This window comes from Pangasianodon hypophthalmus, chromosome 2 (genome assembly GCF_027358585.1).
Source record: "Pangasianodon hypophthalmus isolate fPanHyp1 chromosome 2, fPanHyp1.pri, whole genome shotgun sequence".
Taxonomy (NCBI): Eukaryota; Metazoa; Chordata; class Actinopteri; order Siluriformes; family Pangasiidae; genus Pangasianodon; species Pangasianodon hypophthalmus.
In genome coordinates this window covers 20,492,694-20,515,357 of record NC_069711.1, presented here as the reverse complement: position 1 = coordinate 20,515,357, position 22,664 = coordinate 20,492,694, and the positions used below count along the sequence as shown (strand labels likewise).

Sequence of the window (22,664 nt, the reverse complement as noted above, 5' to 3'; positions counted from 1 at the left end):
GTGTGTGTGTGTGTGCATGTGTAAAAACACACACTATAAGTAACTATAACTACTGTTCCTTGCTCATTTGCACTACTGTTAGGCACCTTCTTGTAGATGCTAAACAATATTTCATTGCCTTGTACCTGTACTTGTGCAATTACAAAGTTCTATCTATCTATCTATCTATCTATCTATCTATCATGAGGTTTGGGATACAGCCTTGAATCTAAATGTGTACACTCGCAGCTGTGAGATTAATGTGCACAGTGGAGGAAGAGCACAGCACAACCCACGGTTATGAAATGTTCTTCTGCAAATAGCTTGCAACAGCACTTTTTACTAGAGAGCGTGAAATTCCAAAATCTTACACCTGGTAGCTTTAAGCCCATTTTCCTTTTGCATATACTGTAGACCCAAGAGAGGAGCAGTATTAAGCACACCGCAGGTGTCACTGAAAATGTTTTGGGCATGAAAAGACACTCAGAAAGCTTAGAGGGCAACATTAACATAAATATGATCAATTAATAATATTGTTCTGGTAAAGTCCAAAAAAAGATTTATTTCTGCATGGAAGACATCAGACGAGACAGCAGTTTAATCAAAGCATGTCTTATCTCAAAGACCTAATTTTACATGGATAAAACGATGATCTACACTTACGTCAAGTGAGCTGTAACCGTAGCAGATGAGTGCTCAGTGAACTTAACTGTAGGCATATTATCTTTACAGTAGAGCACACTGAATTTACAAATACACTGAGGTTAATTTATTACTTTGTCAAATCAAAACAGCAAATTAAAAGCATAATAAATTAGCCTACATCACACACATGCTATATCATGACCTCGATTTAGCATCTCATGGGCACGCTGCATTGTGTGCACAATAAACATCTTCATCCAGGCTCTTGTTGCAGCTCTCAAGAGTAGATAACAGTATTTTTTTCCCCTCTGCTTAAGCTTCACGCATTTTGCCACTGTACTTATAGGTCACTGTACTTCTAGTGCACAAAATAGGATGTGTTTGAACAAGTGATATTTTATAAGCTGCAGAGTCATGACGGTGGTGGGCCACATTGTTCAAATAAACCAGCCGATTAATTTGATTATTTAATTCATTCATGTATTAAATGTTTTAATTAATAAGGGCCCATCATGACATTCAACTTGTGCACTACTCAATTTAAGTCGTAAGACGAACTTTCCCTGATGTATCTTTCGAACTTAAGTTGCCAACTCTGAATAAAGCCCATGAAGGCTATAATGGTGAAAAACAATTCTGTAACATAATACGTTAACAACACTGCTTAGTTCTAGCAATGTACATCTCGTACCAACTCTGAAAACAGCCGTGAGTGGGTGTACAGTTTTTTAAGAGAGCTGTAGGTGGTCCAGTGTGTTGGTGCTGCGTTCTCTGCAGGGAGACACTCATGCTTGTGTTGTCTGCAGGGCGAGTGTTCACGCCTGCTGCTGTGATTCATAGCTGAGCGAAACTCCTTCCCACACAGCCCACAACTCGCTGCTCGAACGGCTGAGCCAGCCGAGATGCGAACGATGCATCATCAAAGCACTGATCCCATTCTAATTCACTATGACCTTGCTATGTCACAAACAGTGAAGCAAGTCCGTCTTTCGTCCTGGCCAGGATGATGGGGTTAATGCACTATTTTACAGGAAAAAGCTCTGGAGACGGTGGACTAAGGACCATTCCATCACTCGGCCACACAACACACACTGTCATTCAGAATGCTGCGCTCGACAGATAAGAGAAATAAATAAACAAGTACTGCCACATGACTGTGCTTCCTTGCTTGCTGATTACCATGGCAACGCCATGGCAACAGCTGAAGCCGCAGCGAGTCCAGGAGGGTTATGCACCTCCTCAGGACGAAAGAGGCTCGTGTCTTATCTCAGACTGCAAACTGGCCTGATTAGGAACAGAATTTGTGCTTCGAATTTGAAATTCAGAAAACACAGCAGCACACTTAGACAAATAGATTTATCTATTTAAAAAATATGAGCCAACTGAGGACTTCACTGAAGCGTAGATCTGCGAATCGTATTATTGCAAACCTGTCTGTAGATCACTGTCTAGATCCCACATTTGCAAACCCACAAGCTGAGAGAGAGGCAGAGAGCAAAGGCTCTTTATGTGTGTGTATGTGCAGGAAATATGTTGGTTAAAAAAGCTCAGCAGTAGCACTGCAGGTTTGCCTCTGCCAGAAATAGATCTGCATGAGCAAGAACAACAGGGACTGACAATGAGCTTCTGCTTCACATAGCCTTCAGTGCATGAACTGATTGATTTAACACAAGAACACAGCATGCAACAGGCTAGTAAAGAAATTTACAGAAGACCATGGGTATAAAAACCGACAGCTAGAACATCAGGTTTCTAATTCTAAAGGTTTCACTATAAACCACGTCGACTACAACAATGCATCAAGCAATAACAGTTATTACCTGCGTGTTAAAAGCAGATTAAAGTATCAGCATAATAACAAACAACATTTATAACATTAACCAGGAAACGTTAAATTATTCAAATAATTTAAGCACTGCAGCAAGACAACAGTCTTACATAACTAGTAATGGAAAGATTTATCAGACAGGCCAGGTTTTTGATGCCTTACACCAACATCCATCTTCTTCCCAGCCCTTTTCCTTTAAATCTGAGGAAGTATTTCATTTGGATTTAAGGACAAGTTTCATCCCATAGCTCATAAATTATTTCTGACTCACAGTAAAAGTGAGAAAATGTATTCTCTTTACTGGCATGTCATATAACGAGATCCTCTTGCATATAAGCTATAAACAGTATAACGTATGGGTTCACATTATCGGTGAGATTGTACTCATAAACCCCACACTTCCATGGATCAACAGTGACATAGAGCCTTAATTTCACTTTACAAACTGAGTGACGTTCAATATGTTCTGTAGCTTCAGTAGTGATTATAGCACAGGTGACATACTGGAAATGCATTCCAGAATTGCAAATATCTCGAATCTGATTGGTCAGAGGGTGATTAGTTTTCTATAACAGCAGCTTTGGCAGTAGTGCTTTCTGTAAAGTAAATCACAGGTTTATATTAATGCACTCATTCTAACATATTATTGTTTCTGCAGTAACAGCTAATTCACTGGGACATGTCTGCTGGATGCTGCACATAATCTAAGCCTAATAATAAACAGATTAAACATGTTGTTACTTCCCAAAGAAATATTGTTGATATGGTGAAGTTTTACATTTATTCAGCATTTATGGAAGGAGTCTCCAGTTTCAGAAGTAAACAGTTTGCAGTTTATCAGTAATAAGCTGCATTTTTTTTGTCTTATTAACTTATTAAGAGAACAACCTTATAGCAGAAACTGTTTACTGAACTAACTTGTTTCATGGGCATTCCACAACATTAAATGTAACTATGAACAGATAAAAAGTATGATAATAAATAAAAATTGCAGTTGCTGGCAAATTGTTGTGGGATAAAACACTTAGAGACATGCTGTTAGTGGAAAACAATCAATTTCAAAGTAGCAGCGGTAATTTCACGTCGCGTAAGACTGCATCACATCACCCTTCATTGATTATTTTTCTATAAAAAAATACCCTGTCATGGTTTATTCCTTATTTATCCAATATGTTTAATAAAAGCAGTATATCCTTTATTGTAGATTCTGAGAAACAGTGCAAAATATTATGATGTAAAGTGCACTGGTAACGTGTTAGTAAGCAATCTTTTTAAAAATGCAATAAAATGTTGGTCATCTAAACAGTTGCATAACATTCCCAGGGGCCTCTTATTCCTTTGCGTGTACTGTGTTATTTTATATCATTAACACAAACGAAGAGCTATCTCGGTATGACCAGTCAAAACTCTATTAGTTCTTATCAGTGGCATACAGCACACTACAAAGATAAGTGAATAATGCTCCTTGACGCACTTGCTGCTTTTGCCTTTTGAAAAGTGGTCATGAAAAAGAAATGAAGTTATAGTGTTGTGGTAACGGAGTCGAGTGGGAGAATAAAGAGATAGACTGGAAACCCTTTTGTTGCATGATCCATTCTTGCAGCTTTCATTTCAGGTCATGACCCTATTAACCAGCATTCAGACTTTAATAGGCACAATAAGTGTGCACGTGGTGCAGCCCATTTGAAGCTGCCCCACTCACTGCCCCTTCTGTGCCCACACTCTGGACACCAAGGTCACAAAGGAGGAGCAGGAGGCACGACTTCAGCCTCTTAACTACGTCCTATAATTAAATCTTATGCCAGGTATAGGGCCATCACTCATGCTCCCACTAAGTGCTTTAGCCCCAATGGGAGACAGCCACTCAGAGAAGCAGGCCGTTGTGATTGTTCACTGTGTCTTTCATTGCGGAGGACTTCTAAGTGCTTATGAAACAATGAAGCCCTTCCAATCTCATTAGGCAAACACTGATTTATGGTGACCATATAGATGACACAATTCACGTTCAGAGAGCTCACGATATGATCATGACAGAAATGACAAAGACGGACGCAATCATGAAATGAAGGTGAACTAAATGAACATGAAAAAACAACAAAAAGATCTTTATATACAGAGTAATGGGTAAAATTAGACCTTCAGAATTTCTGGTTCATTTTGCGGTATATTGTTAGAGAAGAAAAAAAAAAAAAAAAGATCCATGTATTGGGAACATATTGTTGAGTGAACATATAATGTTGAGTCTGGTAAGTTTATTACATAAATATGGCATCAATCTTTTCAAAAAATACATATGTCAGGTTAATATATTTATATCAAATACAGCTGAAAAAAAGAGAAATGTTAATAGTCTAAGAAAAGTGTACTAAACAAGTCAATGTCAACCTGAAGTGCTCATAATGAACGTCCCTACACACCCTGATAAAGGATATGCATCTCTGCAACAGGTGTTAGGCACGGTAGAGTTTACCTGTCCAGCCCCGGCTGTTATGCAGTCGCTGAAGGCATTACGGCGTGTGAAGAAGGCGAGCAGCTGCTGCCAGCGAGATGATGATGAGGGCAGCTCTTCACTGGAGCTGCGCTTGGCCCACTGCCTCTGTTTCGGCCCTGGGGCACTGTGAGCTGTGCCAGTGTTGGCCCGGCCTCCCCGTGGGTACAGTGTGCTGTTACCGAATATGTAGTTCATCGCCACTTTGGATCCTTCGCGGCTCGAAAGGAACTCCAACAGCTGTCAAGCGATGAGGCACCACGGAAAATGAGGAGCAAGAGCAAGAGAGGGGGAGGGACAGCGCATCTGGGTAAAGTTACAGCATCCCCTCCTGAATTCCACAAAGCCAAAACATACAAGCAAAACTCCAACCAGAGTCTGAGGTGCCGAAATCCATCCGATTGCAGAATTCTGATGAATCTTCTGTCCTAATCAAGAGTCAGGTCAAGCATTCAGCAGCTTAATGCTGCTGAGAAAAGTGGGAAGCAAGGTGGATGTAGGAGTGTGGCACTGCCCACGAGTAGCACGAACCACTCTGGGCTCTGGCTCCAGACTAGTGGAGACCTAAGAGAGGATCAATGAGGGAGTGTGGAGCTCTCGGCGTATGAGGAAAACTCTAAGAGCTCTAAGAGGCAGGAAATGGGTTCAAATATCAGGCATGTGTTGCAGGCGAAAGCCCACAAACGCCTCCAGGGATTCATAATCTAAATGGACTCGGGCTAGTAGATTGGCCAGGCCCAGTTATCAATCACAGCACATTCTTAACAGCAACAGACAGCCTTAGTGGGAACATTAAATATGAATGGTGGCATTCAGGGTGGTGCCGTGTAGAATAAGTAAGAAAGAAATATAGGCATTGTGTCTTCCTCGTCCAAGACATGGCTAGTCTGAGAGGAGTGCAGTTCTACAGGAGCTCATCAGAAACACCCAAGCCAGATCACTTCAAGCTAACAGCCTCATCCATGGTTAAGAGGATGTGAATTATACATACCAAACTTCACGCTAATGAACATACTCACGACTCCAAATGAGAGAGATGTGCAAAAAATGTCAGGCTAACAAGCAAGTAAGCTCCAGCGAAAAAGGTATATCCAAGAGGAAGTCAGCACTCCAGATTCGGCAGATGCCTGCTCGCTCCTTGCGATTTAGATCAGTTTTCACACTGCGGTCTCTCTCTATCTACCGTGCGCACACGCGATTCAGTGAGGGGGAGACAAAAGGCTGTGCTTTCACAGGCAGGAAAAAAAGAGAAAGCAAATTCAAAAATAACCACATGCTTCTGTTAATATGAGTGGAGCGCCCGCAGACTCACAGCACAGCAATCCTCTGCATCGGAGCCTGATGAAGACGGCTGTGTGCCGGCTGACACTGTCCAAGGTGTGCCACAGGTGTCAAATGAGGTAACAGACATTGTCACAGCTTGTGCTTCTATTCCCCCAGGACCAAAACCATGGCAACAGTTTTCAATATAAAGCAGGCAAACCCACAGAGCTTGTGCACTCCTTTCTGCTCAGTCTACATAGATTCAGAAACAAAGAAGAACAAACCGCAAATAACTGCTACCTATCAAGCTACTATTAGCTATTTAAAAATTGGTATCAGCATAAAAAATGCATATGATGGCTCTTTATATATTGTTCTTTGTATTCTTTAATATTTGGCAAACCGTGTACTAACATGTGAAGCATATCTGACATCCTATGCTGATGTTAGGTAATATCCTATAAGCATGAAGTTACATTACATAATTATCTCGTGTATGATAATGATATCATTCTTTGGTATGCAGCAATTCTTTTTTAAGAAAAAAAAAATTGCTGATTATTTTTAAATGCTGAAAGCAGTTAAAATGAACTCTATACCAAACATATGCAATAAAAAAAATATGATTTTTTAACCTGAGATTTATTTAAGCCCTACCAACTGTGTGTTTGTGGAGCTAAAATAAATTTTAAAAATATTAAACCACAAAGATGACTTGATAATTGTGTCACATTATAAGCTAAATATTTGCATTAATGCTAGAAAAGAAAAAAATATTTGTATGTTTATTCATTTAAAAATGTTCGGGACCTTTGGCTAATTAATGCTAATAGTGTTTTTCAACAGCCTTATAATATAAAATGCATGCAGTTTTGCAATATATATTTGTTATTTTAAGTCATTTTAATCCTTTATGTGTTTTCCTTTGCACTTTGCAAAATTTTATTATTTGGTTTACAGATATATATATATATATATATATATATATATATATATATATATATATATAATATATATAATATTGTTATCTACTGTTAAATAAACCTGAAATAAAATTTCACGTTCAGTACTCATTCAGGCACAATGTAACACTTTAGACTTAACTTCTATGTTCATTAGCATATCCAACAACTTTATTACAATTTTTGCCCATACTTTTATTCATTTTGTCTAGGTACATTCAGATGGAGGAGAAGGTGCAAGAAGAGGATATTACAAATGCAAGTCATTTTCGTCTAGCAAAATAAATAAGATATGACAAGGCAGGATATTATACCTCTGCTCAAGCCTTCTGAGATCTGCTGTTTCAGACTGGTATTAGACTGCAGCTAATCCAGATGTAGAATTCGTAAAGCATACACAAGCTCACACACTCAGGCACACACAAACCCAAAAGAAATACTAGAGGTCCATTTAAAATGGCCCTTCTGCCTCCATTGTTTATTGCCCCATGGTCCCAGAGCCCCTCTGCACCTCTTCTCTCAATCTATGGAGTTCAGAGCAATCAATCGATAATGTAACACGAGGACAAAGTGCTTCTGAACAGCCCTGCTACTAGCTTTAAGCTTTCAGCTTCGGGGTCAATAAATTCTGCCAGTGCAGAGGGAAAGTGACGAGCAAGGTTTCATAAAACTTGTCTTTTCTCACTAGGTGCTGCATAACAAACAACTAAGGCATTATAAATGAGATGTGTTTTCTTTGCTGTTACACAGATGCCTAAGTGACAAGAAAGTTGATGGCTCTATTAGCAAAATAAGGCCACCATGAACAAAATAAAGTTCACATTTCATTCATTATAAAACAACCTTCTTTACCACAATGATGATTATAATACTAGAACACAGAAGAGAAATCAGTGTTATATTACAGATCTGAGAAACTTATTGAGATATTGCAATATTAGTGCCAACCATAGTTCGACTTAACACAAAACAACTATAAAGCAGCCCTAAGCTAACATAAATGCTTGCTTGAATTTGTGATTTCAGGAAAAAAAAAGTAGATACAGCAGCATCACAGAGGAACAAACAGACAGTATGCAGATTCTGAAAAACAAAATGCTAACAACAGCTTGCAGAAATAAACAGCTCCCTCAGACTCAAGAAGAGGTGAGGGGCAGATCTGTCATTAAAGTGTCATACTTTCTCTCCTTCGCGTCCTTCCAGGTGATTTACATGCAGAGCTTAATGCTAACACACATGGAGCAGAGTGAGTTCGCTGGCATGCATTTCTGAAAGCAGCTTCCCATATCTGACGCTGTCTACCCACCAAGAACTGCAGCTGCAGCCTCCTGCTCCTCCTGAAACTCCTCATTAAGCGCCGGCCCATCTTTTTGGCATACCATATGGAGGCGAGCATGTCACCTGCGAAGCCTCTGGGAGCTGAGCTCTGACCCAAACTGTTCTCCCCAAGGACCTGTAACTGGGTGAGTCCACAGTTCAGGGAGCTTAAAGCAGATAAAGGGAAGCGCTAACACTTTAAAAGTCTGTCCATGTCTGCATCCAGCAGGCAGGCTTGCTGAAGAGCTCACACACAGGCATGCTGACTGCTAGGGACTCGCAGTCTGTCCGATTCGCCAGGAGTGACACAGCTCATTTTTCACAAACACTGTCTCCCTCCCTCCTCCCCTGTAGTTCTCATCTATCCTGAGCCAGGCTAGTATAGGCAGGGAGGATATACTTCAAGAAGGGTTGATAAATGAAGTGCAGCACAGAAATGTGGTGAAAGTGGGGATATCTGTGTCGGGTGGAGGAGTCGGGGGGCAGGTGAGGAAATGCGGGGGAAGGTAGGGAGGTCCACGTCAGGTAGGAGAGTCTGGGGCAGGTGAGAAGGTCTGTGTTTATTGGGGGATTCTAGGACAAGCGAGAAAGTGTGACGCAGCTGGGGAGGTCTACGTAGGGTGTGTCAGTCTTTGTCAGGTAAGGGAGTCTAAGGCAGGTGGGGCAATATGGAGCAGTTTGAGAAGATGTAGAAATCTGAGGCAGGTAGGGTAATATGGGTCAGGGTGAAAAGTCTACAGCAGGTCAAGTTGTCTGTAGCAGAGGTCTGAGACAGGTGGAGAAGTAAACTGAGAGGTCTGAGGCTGTTAAGAAATTCTGGGAGAGATCAGATCAAGAGACAGGTCTTAAAGCTAAAGCTGCCAAAAAGAAATCAAAACACCAAAATCACCAAAAATCATTACTTCTACTCCTACTTTCCCAAATGCTGCCACAAATACAGTCATATAGATTACATTATCAGCTAGACATACACTTTCGTACACTATCCACTTTTGATTTTTTTTGTTTTTTAAATTATGAGTGATAAAGTAAGTGATTGGATAGGTGGGTTGTGGAAGGAGTGAATGTGTAAACAGTGTCTCAGTAAGTAATCTTGAACAAAATCCCTTGGAGGCCCCACTAACACAGCCAGTATCAAGACTACTTAAGCTCTACATGTAATGTTTTACTTGATTCTCTGGAGGTGTTACACCTCTACATTCACATTGTTAGTGACATTATCATCACACAGGTGCCAGTGCACTAAATGGTCCACGTCCCAAATGAAACTGATTTAAATTTGTCTCATTTTCCACTAATGACAACAGTTCACTCTGGTGAGACCACTTGCCACTTGCTCTTGCTTAGGACTGGTAATGAGTGCCTTGTGAAGGATGGGCATGGCACCTACAGCTGAACCTGAGATTACTATCGGCAGCACCGTACTAATGGAGGCACTCATTAACTTGATGACATGACTGTTAAGTGCTCCCATTATTTCAATCTGAGCTCTATGAGACCACGCCTCCACCTCCGAGATGAAATGGCCATGCTTTTTTCGGTACTGTTAAAAGTGAGTGAAGAACAGAGACCTACAGAGTGGAACAGTCTGATCATAACACTCACTCTAACACTCTTATGATGGAGTGTTAAAAGGCCAACAAAAGAAGACACCACACACAGTGATAAGCTCTTAGAGTTTTATATGCTGGCACAAGACTGGACCAAACCTTATGCTGGAGAAGAGCTTATTAGAATTCAGGACAGTGTGCAGAAGAAATGAGTTCTCCTCCAGGTCCCATTACTTAGTATGGCTGAACAGAACTAATGCACTTAGTGCCCTGAAGCCCTAGCCATATTATCTCCAAACATATGACAGTGCTTCAGTCATGATAAGAGAAATAGAGCAGGAAAGAAAAACCAAAGAGAGACCTTCTGAAACAGAAATCATCTACTGCTATTTTTATAATGTTTATAGTTGGTTTTTGTTTAGGATATGTCAATCCTTGTAGAAATATCATCAAGAGGTACATTGAATGATAAATAAATAAATGTTCATTGTACTGAAAATCCTTCTGACACCTGCTACCCCCCCTTCAGAGGACAATAAGAGTTTTGTTAGCCATAAGTTAAATTCTTATGGAATACTAAATATACTCCTAATAGAGGGAGAGAGAGAAAATCAAAGGAAAAAAAGGAAATAAAGTGAAAGAAAAAAAGAAAAATATATTTACATGTGTGCTTAGTGGGTTAAAAATGATAAAGAACAAAAAATACAAATAGAGAAAACATTGTGGTGAAAATTCTAGACAGTGAAAGATACTGACTAGCAAAAAAACAAGAAAGTAGTGGAACTAGCATAGATGTGCAGATTGAACAGTAATAAATATTAATGTGTTGGTTCAGCTAGGTGTATGTTACATGCTACGTGTGAGAGTTCATATAAAATAATTCACTATATGGCCAAAGGTTTGTGGACACCTGATCATGACATCCATATATGTTTTTTTTTTAACATCCCATTCCAGATGTAGTCCCCCCTTTGCTGTTATAATAACCTCCACTCTTCTAGAAAGGCTTTCCACTAGATTTTGGAACGCAGCTGTTGGGATTTGTCCATTCAACCACAAGAGCATTAGTGAGGTCAGGCACTGATGTCAAGTGAGGAGGCCTGGCATGCAGTCGGCGTTCCAATTCATCCCAAAGACGTTCAGTTTGGTTGAGGTCAGGGTTCTGTGCAGTCCACTCGAGTTCTTCCACTCCAACCTTGGCAAACCATGTTTTCACGGACCATTTCATTTTGTGAACAGGGGTATAGTCATGCTGGAACATGTTTGGGATTGACCCCTTATCTCCAGTGAAGGGAAATTGTAATGCTACAACATACAAAAACATTCTAGACATTTGTGTGCTTCCAACTTTGTGGCAACAGTTTGGAGAAGGGCCACATATGGGTGCGATGGTCAGGAGACAACTTTGTGTATGTGCTGGCGTGCTCATGTCTCTTGAAATTGGATGAACACTTAAAACCAAATACTTGATTCCAGCAGCTAGGAAGTGACACAAAAGGCCTCTGATGTAAGAAGAAGTAAGAAATAACTATTTCATATTCACTCAAAAAAAAAAAAACCTGATCAGAATGCTGAGAGAACCCCTCAGGATTCCTTGATTAGAAAGTAGGCTTTAAATAATATCCTAATAAGGTTGAGAGCCAGCCAGAAAATGGGGTAAGCCAGGGTACGCAATCTGCCTAATGCCTAATACGAGTGTGTTAAATATCATTCTTCGCTCCCTTAATTAATAGGGTAAGCAAACATGTGCATATAAATACTGATAGTATGTGAGTCCTAACAAACAGCGAATCCAGTAAAAATACTAATTCATAAAAGATTACAACATGAAATTGGACTGTAAATTTAGTAATAAACCCTAAAATAAAACTGCGACAGACTGAGCACGAAAAAACAATACCACAAAACATAAAATACAATACACTGGATATTTGGGTCACTCCCTGTAGCATGTTCAAATAATGTGTTCATTCATAATATATTGTCTATTTTCATATAATCACAACAACTGCTTATTTAATAATCCATATCCATGCTTAGCATTAGCATGCTTTAGCTGGAAAGTCATATCCAGCTTAAGAGACATGAAACATGAAACAGTAAATTCAGAGAGTAAACACAACATAATAAGGAGAAAAAGAAAAGTACAAAGAAATATGATCAACTACAGTTTGCAAATTAACTACAATAATGCAGGACTAGCCAAATAACTATAATAAAACATGACTGTTCAAATAACTACAATAATATTAAACTGCAATGATAACTACAATAATGCAGGACTGTGCAAATAACTACAATAATGCAGGACTGTCCAAATAACTACAATAATATGGGACTCTCCATATAACTACAATAATGCTGGATTATCCAAAGAAATACAACAATGCTGGAATGCCAAAATAATTACAATAAATGCAGGACTGTCCAAATAACTACAATATTTCTATACTGTCCAAATAACTGTAACAATGATGGACTGTCCAAATAACTACATTAGTGCAGCACTCTCTAAATAACTACAATAATGCAGGACTCTCCAAATAACTACAATATTTCTATACTGTCCAAATAACTGTAACAATGATGGACTGTCCAAATAACTACATTAGTGCAGCACTCTCTAAATAACTACAATAATGCAGGACTCTCCAAATAACTACAATATTTCTAGACTGTCCAAATAACTATAACAATGATGGACTGTTCAAATAACTACAACAATGCAGCACTCTCTAAATAACTACAATAATGCAGGACTGTCCAAATAACTACAACAATGCAGCACTCTCTAAATAACTACAATAATGCAGGACTCTCTAAATAACTACAATGATGCTGGACTGTCCAAATAACTATAATGATGCTGGACTGTCCAAAGCCAATAGGAAATGTTCTGCCCTATCGCCTAAAAATGAAAAAGATCTGTTTTGTAATACCCAGCAAGCACTGTAACATCTTTGCCATCTAGTGCCTGAAATGAATATTACAACACACAGCTTTTTTCAAAATAATATTTGACATTTTCTTTCCTTTCTAAGCTCCAGCCAATATTTCCTTCACACAACCCACTCAAATGATATGGCGAACATAAAAGGACCTAATTGTATACTGCAGCACGGGGTGTTTACCTGCATGAGTGCCTCATTGCGTGAGTATAGCGTGGAGAAGGCAGGGGCTGGTACCTCCTCTCCTCCTACTGGGGACGAGCTCTCAAAAACGCACTCCAGAGACTCTACCTACAGAGGAAGCATGCAGCCGCAATGATGCACAGTAGAACCCAATAAAAGGAACACACAAAGCCATAGAACAGAGGCCAAAGTTTATACAACACTGAAAAAGCTGGCTCTCAATGATAACAGCCAAATCCTAGCTTGCTTCAGCAGAACCAGGATGCTTTATGAGTTCAGACATGAAAAACACAAATCAACAACAGCTGAGAGGCAACAAAATGCATGATGTACTGTATGTTTTAGAAATCATTTGAAATTATGTAAAAACATGAGCCACATCATGAATTTGAACCATCATGATAAGTGAATCACAAAACTAACAAAGTAACACAATTCCCTGAGATGCGTACAATGAGTCGAAAGACTTCCTGAACCACACAGACTTAGTGATCTCTGAGTGATTAGTGGACCAAGAAACAAAAAGACAAAATGTCTACACATCTGTTATAAATATGTACAAATAAGTAGAAATGGAAATCAATGGAGAAGTGTCCACATTAATACCCAAAGCTGGCAGAAATGCTGAATGCTGAGTATTAATTCAGCATTAAGTTTAATTTCCGAGGTACAGCATTTCTGTGACTAGATGACACCCATGATACCCATACGAAGCTGCATAGTGTATGTGTGTGCGTGTATCACACCATGCGCAGGCATTTACAGGTACATAAGCCAGTCACAGGTCGGCTCAGCTGAGCAACCTGGAGTGCCACAAGATGTCTTCTCCATCTGTCCTGGCTATTCAAGCCAAACACTCACAGAGTGCAAACGTAAAAGCCCTGTCAGGGGCAGAAATGCTCAGAAATACATCATTACTAATTAAAATACCACATTATATAATTTTGCACTAGATATTTTTATATTAAAACGCAACATAATCCTGGTTGTGATAAAGATTAAGCAATACACCAAATGGGTCCATGTCTAGTAAAATGCCTGTAGGCAGTTCTCTTTAAATAGAAGCTGGTCCAAAGGACCGTGGTGCATCATGGGTAGGTGGGTTAAACCACAATGTGTTTGGTCATTCCATCACCATTCAGACTTTGGCTTAATGGAGCATGCAGCGGTGCACAGACAAGATGATAATCTCTGACAAATCTGTTTAAAGCAGTGGATTTAAACCAGAGTATAACACTGTTAACATGAACTTCTCAATCTCACACACACACACACACACACACACACACTTCAGCTGACAAAGCATGTGACCTCTGGATAAGAAAATGGTCATGAAAATTCACACAGAGGTCTACACACATGAAATGGATGATGACAGATTTAAATGAACTGTTTCTGTTTTTGGTGAAAGGTCCTTCAGTTACTAACATCAGCCACAAGGTGGAGTAAGACATCTATCATAGCTGCTAAGGTAAGCGCCTGACTTGACATTGCTTCATCAGCTCAGTTTGACAACAAATCAATTCGAATCACCATCTCAGTTGCTGTAGCCATTGTCCTGATATGGCCTTGGTGTTCTAAGTGACGGATGCTGAAATGATACGCTTGCTGGAGGTGTTATTCACATTTCTCTCTCATGTTCTCATATTCAATAACAAAACATGGGCAGAATAAGAGAAGAGAGAAGCCATCAGTTGGACTAGCAGCCAGGCAGCATCACCAGCCTTGAATGCATGGGCTGATTTAAGAGAAATGCAGGCTCACAGTGATGACAGTGCCTGTGTGTGTGTGCGTGTGTGTGTACGTGCTCACTCCAGCTCTGTGCACTTGAGGCTGATGAGAGGTGACAGGCAGGGCTTTTTAGTCTGCTTTGTGGGAGAGAATGGAGCTGCAGTGATCTGTGGCTGCCTGGTCCCAGCTCAGCCCATCCTGGCACGGCTACTCATCCAGCTGCACTGGGCTGAGCTCAGCCAAAACACTCTAATTTTAAAAGCTTGTATTGCCAATCTGGCATTTCTGTCGCATGTGGGTTTGAAAAAAATGTACACACTCTCTTCCTGTTCCGTAGGAGACTAAGATAGTAGGGCTCCCTCCCTGTGCGAACTGTCTCCACTTAAGCACGTTTTGACAGAGTAAGCTGGGAAAGGATTGTGTAATGCTTACGGAATTAGGTTAGTCTTTCTTTGAGCACTAGGGATATCAGCAGAGGTCGATCTCACCACTGCCAATCTCATCATAGCTAAAGGCCTCTGTGGACAAGTCTGGAGAAAAATCAATGGACTTGAAGTCGGGCCAATTATATGAACGTGAATAAGTACTGCGTGCCTTTACAGAAGATAACACAATATAATAGATGTACATGTATATATTTTATGTATATTTATATACTTCGTATTTTAATGTTTAGATATAGTATATGTATATTCGACAGGAAGGCTATGGTAACTCAACCACTTTTTACAACCATGGTAAGCAGAAAAGTATCTCGAAATGCACAACACACCGATCCTTGACGCACATGGGCTACAACAACAGCAGGAGACCACATCAGGCTCCGCTCCTAACAGCCAAGAACAAAATCTGAACCTATAGTGGGCACAGAATCACTGAAACTGGACAGCTGAAGATTGGGAAAAGACCAAGTAAAAATGTAACACAATAAACATTGTATTACATTAGAATGGGAAAATATATGGAAAATAATGACTTGTAATGGGTGTTTGGGTGTTGCACCGTAAAGGAATCTGTCACACAGTGTTTATGCGTGTTTGGGATGAGACACAGACTTGCATGCTTTAGGAAATGGGACAGAAAAGGAATACAAAGAGGAAGTCAAAAGACTCATTCATCACTACCTTCATAGGGGAGATGTGTGAATGAGAGACAAAGCCATGGACATTCTCGATCTGGGAGATGTTTTTCTCCGACACCTGCACCAGCTCAGGAGGCTGAACGTCCCCGGGCAGGCGAGTCGAGCCGTGTTCTGGAGGAGAGGTGGTGTCCTCATCTTGATATCTGTATTTCTGACAAAGACAAAAAAAACATTGTTACATTCAGCTGGAGTGTTATAAACTGTACAGTATGAGTATATTCACTCTGTAGAAATTTCTAATTAGTAGAAATTTCTAATTAGTCCTCAATATTCAGGAAGTGAAAATAGAACTACAGAATAAACTAGCTCTCTAATGAAGATGTGAAAATGGCAAAACCCAACACTAATCTCCATCTTGCAGGTGACTGTGAAATAAGGATCAAAGCCTCACACAGTAAGCTTTTGCAAAACACACAGATGAATGTCATCAGATCAAACAGAACAGTTTGCTCCATGCTGCGCCTGCAGCCTGACCTGATTGGCTTTGTTAGCAGGGAGCCCAGGTGTATACACAGCACGCCACTAAACGCTTCATAGTACACATGCTCCACTCTGACATCAAGGAGCAACAAAACATTGGAGCAAGACCTGAACATTTTGCTCTTACTTTCCGGTCTTGTTGACCTGTGTTCTTTTTAATTACACGACAGTGCTGATAAACTCTTGATTCCGATTGGTCAGAAGGTGTTGGTTAATTTTCAATAACAGCATTGCTCTGACATAGTGTCAGCTGCAAGGCAAATTACAGGTTTATATGAATGCACTTATTTTAATCTAATTTTAATCTTTAATTTTAATCTACTGCTTTATCCTGGTCAGGGTTGCGGTGGATTCAGAGCCTATCCTGGGAACACTGAGTGTGACACAACCTGAATGGGACACCAGTCCATTGCAGTGCACCACTTACACACGCATTCACACCTGAGGCAAAATAAATAATCAAACCCACTTACTGACATGTTTTCCGGATGTGGGAGAAAACCAGAGAACCAAGAAGAAACCCACAAGGGCACAGGAAGAACATGAAAACTCCATGCAGACAGTAACCTAAGCTCAGGGTGGAACCAGAAGCCTTGGACCTGTGAGGCGGCAACACTACCCACTGTGCTGCCCATCAGCCTTTCATTATTATTATTATTATTATTATTATTACAACACCTTCTTCCTTTAGGGTCAAAATGGATTGAACATTTACAGTTACTATCCATAATGTCATTTAAAAAATATATATATTTCTTTAAGTACATTGGAGAACCTGAGTAAAAGACAGCCTTTATTGTTGCAGATGCGAACACACTGCATGAAATTCTTTTCTGCACATTCTGAGATTCTAAGGAATCTAGGGTCAGAGCACAGGTTTAGCCATGATACAGTGCCCCTGGAGCAGAGACGGTTAAGTGTGCCACCATTTGAACTTGGCAGTGACAGGACTTGAACTTTTACCCATCTGAGCAGTAGCCCAGGGCCACCTGACCCGCCTCCACCCCGACTCCAGACAATTAAAAATAGACCATACAGACACAAACGGAGCATAAAGATTTATTAACATGCATCCAGATTAAACACCGACTGCAAGTTGGAGTTTGTGGCTTTGAGCATCTGTTCACAAATGTACATCTGAGGCACAGAAACTATTTTTGAGCTTTCTCCCAAGGCCTACTTTCTCACAGTGATATGTGTACCAGCAATCTGATGGTATAAATCAGTGCAGCGTATGGGCCAAGTCCGGCCTTCCCCTAGGAGGCAGCCAAAAGGTGAGTGGATGTGAAGAAACTCCCTGATGAATGAGTGTGTTATAGCGCTGAGATGGGAAACACTGCATTAATGTGCAAAAGCCCCTGCTTGCTCTCTGCTGCACAGTCATCATGATGACCTCAAACTGCCATGCATGATCTGATATATTCAGCTGCAGGAGTATGGGAGGGAACCCACGTTATTCAGCATCGTCTTCTGTTCACATATGTCCATCCCTGTCCAGCACTGTACTGAGGGGAAACCCTAAAACACCTATTTTTACTGTTAAAGTATTGCCATGATACCACATGTAATAGGGCTCAAGAGTCTGAGTCCACTTGTGTTTAGACATCATCTCAAATATGTTTACACAAGCTGGTAGATTTTTTTGATAGTACCAAATATTTAATAGGTAAGTATGTGATATAGTACACTGTAAATTATGTGAAACTGTCAAGTTTGTACAACAGTGTATTGTTTTTACACAGTGCATTGAATTACACATAATTCTAAAAACTCCTTCAATAAATACAAACACATTTAACTGAACAGAACAGACAAGTAAAGTAACAAATGTATAATAATGCTTTTAACATTATATAATTATTCAACACTTACCCAAAAGTCAATGGTTATTGATATAATGTCATGTACAAATATGGATCTTAGTCTCAAGTATTACAATATCTCTTGCACTCACAATAGCAATGCTACAAAGCATTAAATTATTATCTATTAATATCTGAGTATATCTGAGTATATCTGAGTATTGCAGCACCAGGTGCTACTGTAAATACCTATAAATATTCACATAAAGTACTACATACTTCAATATTGGACATGCAGACATGCAAAAAAAACTCATCCAGCTTATTATTATTGCACATATGCAATCCTGATGGCGAGAATGCATAGAAGACCGTACTGATTAATAGGGATGCGTCAATACTGATACCGGTATTTGATTGCAGGTTCCACACCATGCTCATTTACTCACACTGTACTTGTAAAAATGCCCCGACACCAACATCCAATACCACGTGATACTAGGTGATGTATGGCTAGTTTACGTACATAGTACATGGCACTAAGGAACATATGACATGACTGCGATCTGGAGGTATTTCACGATTCATGATGGCAATCAAAGCAAAGCAGACTGCAAACTGCTCTCTGTGAAAATATCAAGAGAAGCTACTACACCATCTTCCTGCAATACAAGTAACAACTCAGCATGAGGAGTTCACTGCTAGCAGCACACAGCAGCAACCAAAGCAGGTTAGCTGAGGAAAAATGTCTACAGACAATGCTAGCTGAGTGAAAATAACAGCTCTTACTCCGCATGTTATTCTTGATGAATAGACACATCAGTGATTGACAACAAAAGATTCCAGAGTAATGAAAACAAATGCAAATTTTTCCTTACAGCTGTACAAAAGTGCCTTTCTGAAGCGAAACAAAACCCTGCAACAGTACTCGATCCAAGATAACTAACATAGCTCTCTAAAGCACTTCATTTAAAATCAACTAGCTAACTCTATAAAGCTTGAGTCTAGGAGAGTAATAGCATGAACATGCACATGTGCACACTTTATGGAAATATTAAAAAGAGCTAAACAAAATGTTCAGTGCCATCCCTGATTGTTCAATGCTACGGGACTCATTTCGGTATCAGTATCCGTATCGACATGTACTCATACTCGTCTTTGGTGTGAAAAAATTTTTATTGATGCATGCATATTAATTAAGTAAATATCTAGTGATTGTCATTAAAAGATGGCAGATGAGGAGAACAACAATCTGAAAGGTGTCACTCGTATCTAAACAGGATGTTCAAGCACGGTTTATGCTTTGTTGATTTGATATAGACAACTGACTGATTAAAATGTGGTAAAAACCAAAGAAAAAAAAACAGTTATTAGTAGAATAGTCAGACTTTTGATCCCTACAGTACCAGATATAGAGCTAGAGCTTGTTCAACAGAAAGTCTGACAGCATCATTGAGCAGCTTCACAGTCACAGCATGAGTAGATTAGATTCACTGCCACACTGTAGTGTCTCAGCTTACCTGCTTGCAGTTCACTAGTCCACTCTGGCTCCACTTTTATGGTACCTAAAGCCCTTAAAACGTGTCAGACTCAATACCTGTCAACCTGCAAGGGCATTTCAAGTCAGACTTTACCATGAGCTGAACTGCCAACTGAACTGCTCAAGATGGTGTCAGTCTAACACATATATTTTGTATTCATAAATGTGAATATATATACACCTGGCCTGTAACATCATGTGTTTATTCAATATGATGTAGATATGTTGCAGCTCCGCTCCGCTCCGCTCCGCTCTGTCTACCTTATGCTCAGACACATCCTATCCAATTACGCTGAGGTACGCGACAGTGTTTGGATGTGATGTAATTTTGCCATGGGTTGAAGGAAAATGTTGCATACCTACTGCCAATGTACACAATGCAATGTGATACAGTGCAATTTATGTATTCAATCATTTATTTTCAGCAGCCATTTTATCATGTTCAGGGTCACGGGGGATCCAAAGCCCATCCCAGGAACACTGGGACAGTGGGACAGGAATATACCCAGGATGGGACACGAGTCCTTCACAGGGGACCAGTGTAGTTAGTCCACAAACCAAAAAGTCTATTGGAGGTGGAGGAAACCTGAGTATCTGGAGAAAAAAAAATACAAGGAGGCAGGAAGAACACGCAAAACTCCGAACAGCTAGGAACTGTAGTTCAAACCCCAAACCCTGATGCTGTGCGTCCATACCATTGCTATCTGTTAAGTATTATATATTTTTTTAAAAAAAAACTCTTCATAATGCTAATGCAGCTGGGAGAAGTAAAACACAGCAGAGAAAATGAAAAAATTGTTTTGCAACCCAGGGAAGTATTACAGGTAAAGAACAAGTCGTGTGTAGTACCAAACATGGTAATGCTTATATCAACTCAGTTGCTACTGCCTTTTTGAGATTATTGTAGCCATGTTGTAAACACCAACAATGGCTGAATGAAACACTAATTTGACTGGTGAACGAACACAATAACACATCAATCAACTGTTGAGCCAAAGAGAAGTCCTACAGAGAGTTTGACAGACAGATATTAGTCTACTCAATAGGCAACAGGCTCCTAAACCTGAGCAGAGCCACTATAGTGACTGGACTATAGAGCTATAGTGGTGTGTAAAATGAAACGGAAGATGCAAAACTACAAGATGAAGAAGCACTACAGTCCTTAGAGCTCCAGTCACACCCCCTGTGAGGCCAGACTGCCTGGATAATGAGCTGTAGTGATGGGTCGACATTCTCTCGTTTAAGTATCCAACTCAAGAACACCAATGTTACTGGGTTAAATCTGATGTATACGCCATGGAATCCATCTCCACACGATGTCACATGATTCTAAACCAGCTTGCTCAGGAAGGTGCATGTTAGTAAGAGGGACTGTGGCTGGTACTGTGGACAGCAAATTGCCCTATTTTCTACTGTGTCTCTCTTTGACATTTTCTGGGTTTGCAACTTTGGAAAAGTCAAGCATTATAAAGCCATGAATTTGTGTCTCTAGTCAAGTGGCTTTTGTTGTCATTTCAACCATATACAGCTGGTACAGTACACAGTGAAACAAACAAAAAAAAAAACTTTCTTCCAAGACCATGGTGCTACATAAAACAACACAAAACTACCTGAGACTACACAGAACTAACTAAAGACTACACAGACCTACACAATAAAGTGCATGTCTGCCAACATGTGCAAACAGAGCAAGACATGTACAAATTTCCTCAACAGGACACAACTGTAGTATGGCTAAAGTGGACAGAGTGCCATATGTAACAGACTGTGAAAAACGATATAGCAATATTATCGTAAAATGCTGTAAATGTAAACATAACATACTATGACACTATGTATTTACTATGATAAATAGTGTTAGCAGCAAGAGTGCAAGTGGTCAACACAGTATTTTGTGCATGGTGTTTTAGCAGCAATTAAAAAAAAATTGTGCAAACATTGCAAAGGGAGTGGAGTGGTGTTCAGTTGATGTGTGTGTGTGTGTACGTGTATGTGTGTCTGGGTTGGTGTCAGTCCAGTTTCTGAGTATTGAGGTGTCTGATGGCTTGGGGGAAGAAACAGTTACACAATCTGGCCATGAGGGCCCGAATGCTTCAGTACCTTTTTTTCTAGATGGCAAGAGGGTGAAGAGTTTGTGTGAGGGTGCATGGGGTCATCCACAATGTTGGTGGCTTTGTGGATGCAGCATATGGTGTAAATGTGATGGTGGGAAGAGAAACTCCAATATTCTCAGCTGTCTGCTTAATAGACAGGAAGTATGATAAGATTGAGAGCACAGAGCACACTGTATTTTATTTATACTTCACCTTCAGAAGCTTAGTAGGACTGTTTGAATTAGCATCACTATGCCTCACTGATGCCAAAGCACAATAACGACATCAAGTACAAAGGAACTCAAAGAGCACTATTTAAAAAAAAAAAAAACAGTGTATTGTTGAATCAAGGCAAAGAACAGGTTTCTAACATACCCATTCTACTATGTTATCATTTCTGTAGTAGTAAAATTACAGGAAAAATAAAAATACAGGAATTTTTATGGTTGATGTTCTACATCATAAAATACAAAATGTGTGTGTTCATTAATATGATGTTTTCACTGAAGACATTTATTTAGAATTTTTGGATATTATCAGTATTATAAAATGATCAAATAAATGTGTTGTTCTTAATAATAAAAAACTATAATCATTGGCAAATAAAACACTTTGCGGCATGATATTATTGGAAAATAATCAACTTCGGTGAGGTAATAGTAACCATGCTCCACATCGGGGCTGCATCACACAAACCAATCCCTCCCCTCAAGT

General features: G+C 39.8%; 1 protein-coding gene across 22 annotated transcripts in view; it reads right to left on the bottom strand.

Annotated features, from left to right (window-relative positions):
• The window catches only part of dlg1a (discs large MAGUK scaffold protein 1a), a 119,634-nt gene that overhangs the window by 53,211 nt on the left and 43,759 nt on the right, over positions 1-22,664 (bottom strand). For 11 of the 22 annotated variants that reach the window (XM_034310591.2, XM_053232082.1, XM_053232088.1 and 8 more), the window contains 2 exons: positions 16,019-16,186; positions 13,164-13,271 (listed from right to left, as the gene is read on the bottom strand). In XM_034310591.2, coding sequence (XP_034166482.1) covers positions 13,164-13,271; positions 16,019-16,186 — 276 coding nt within the window. Of the gene's footprint in view, positions 1-4,922; positions 7,060-13,163; positions 13,272-16,018; positions 16,187-22,664 lie in introns of those variants that run through there. The other 11 variants (XM_053232086.1, XM_053232087.1, XM_053232092.1 and 8 more) reach the window with 4 other exon arrangements.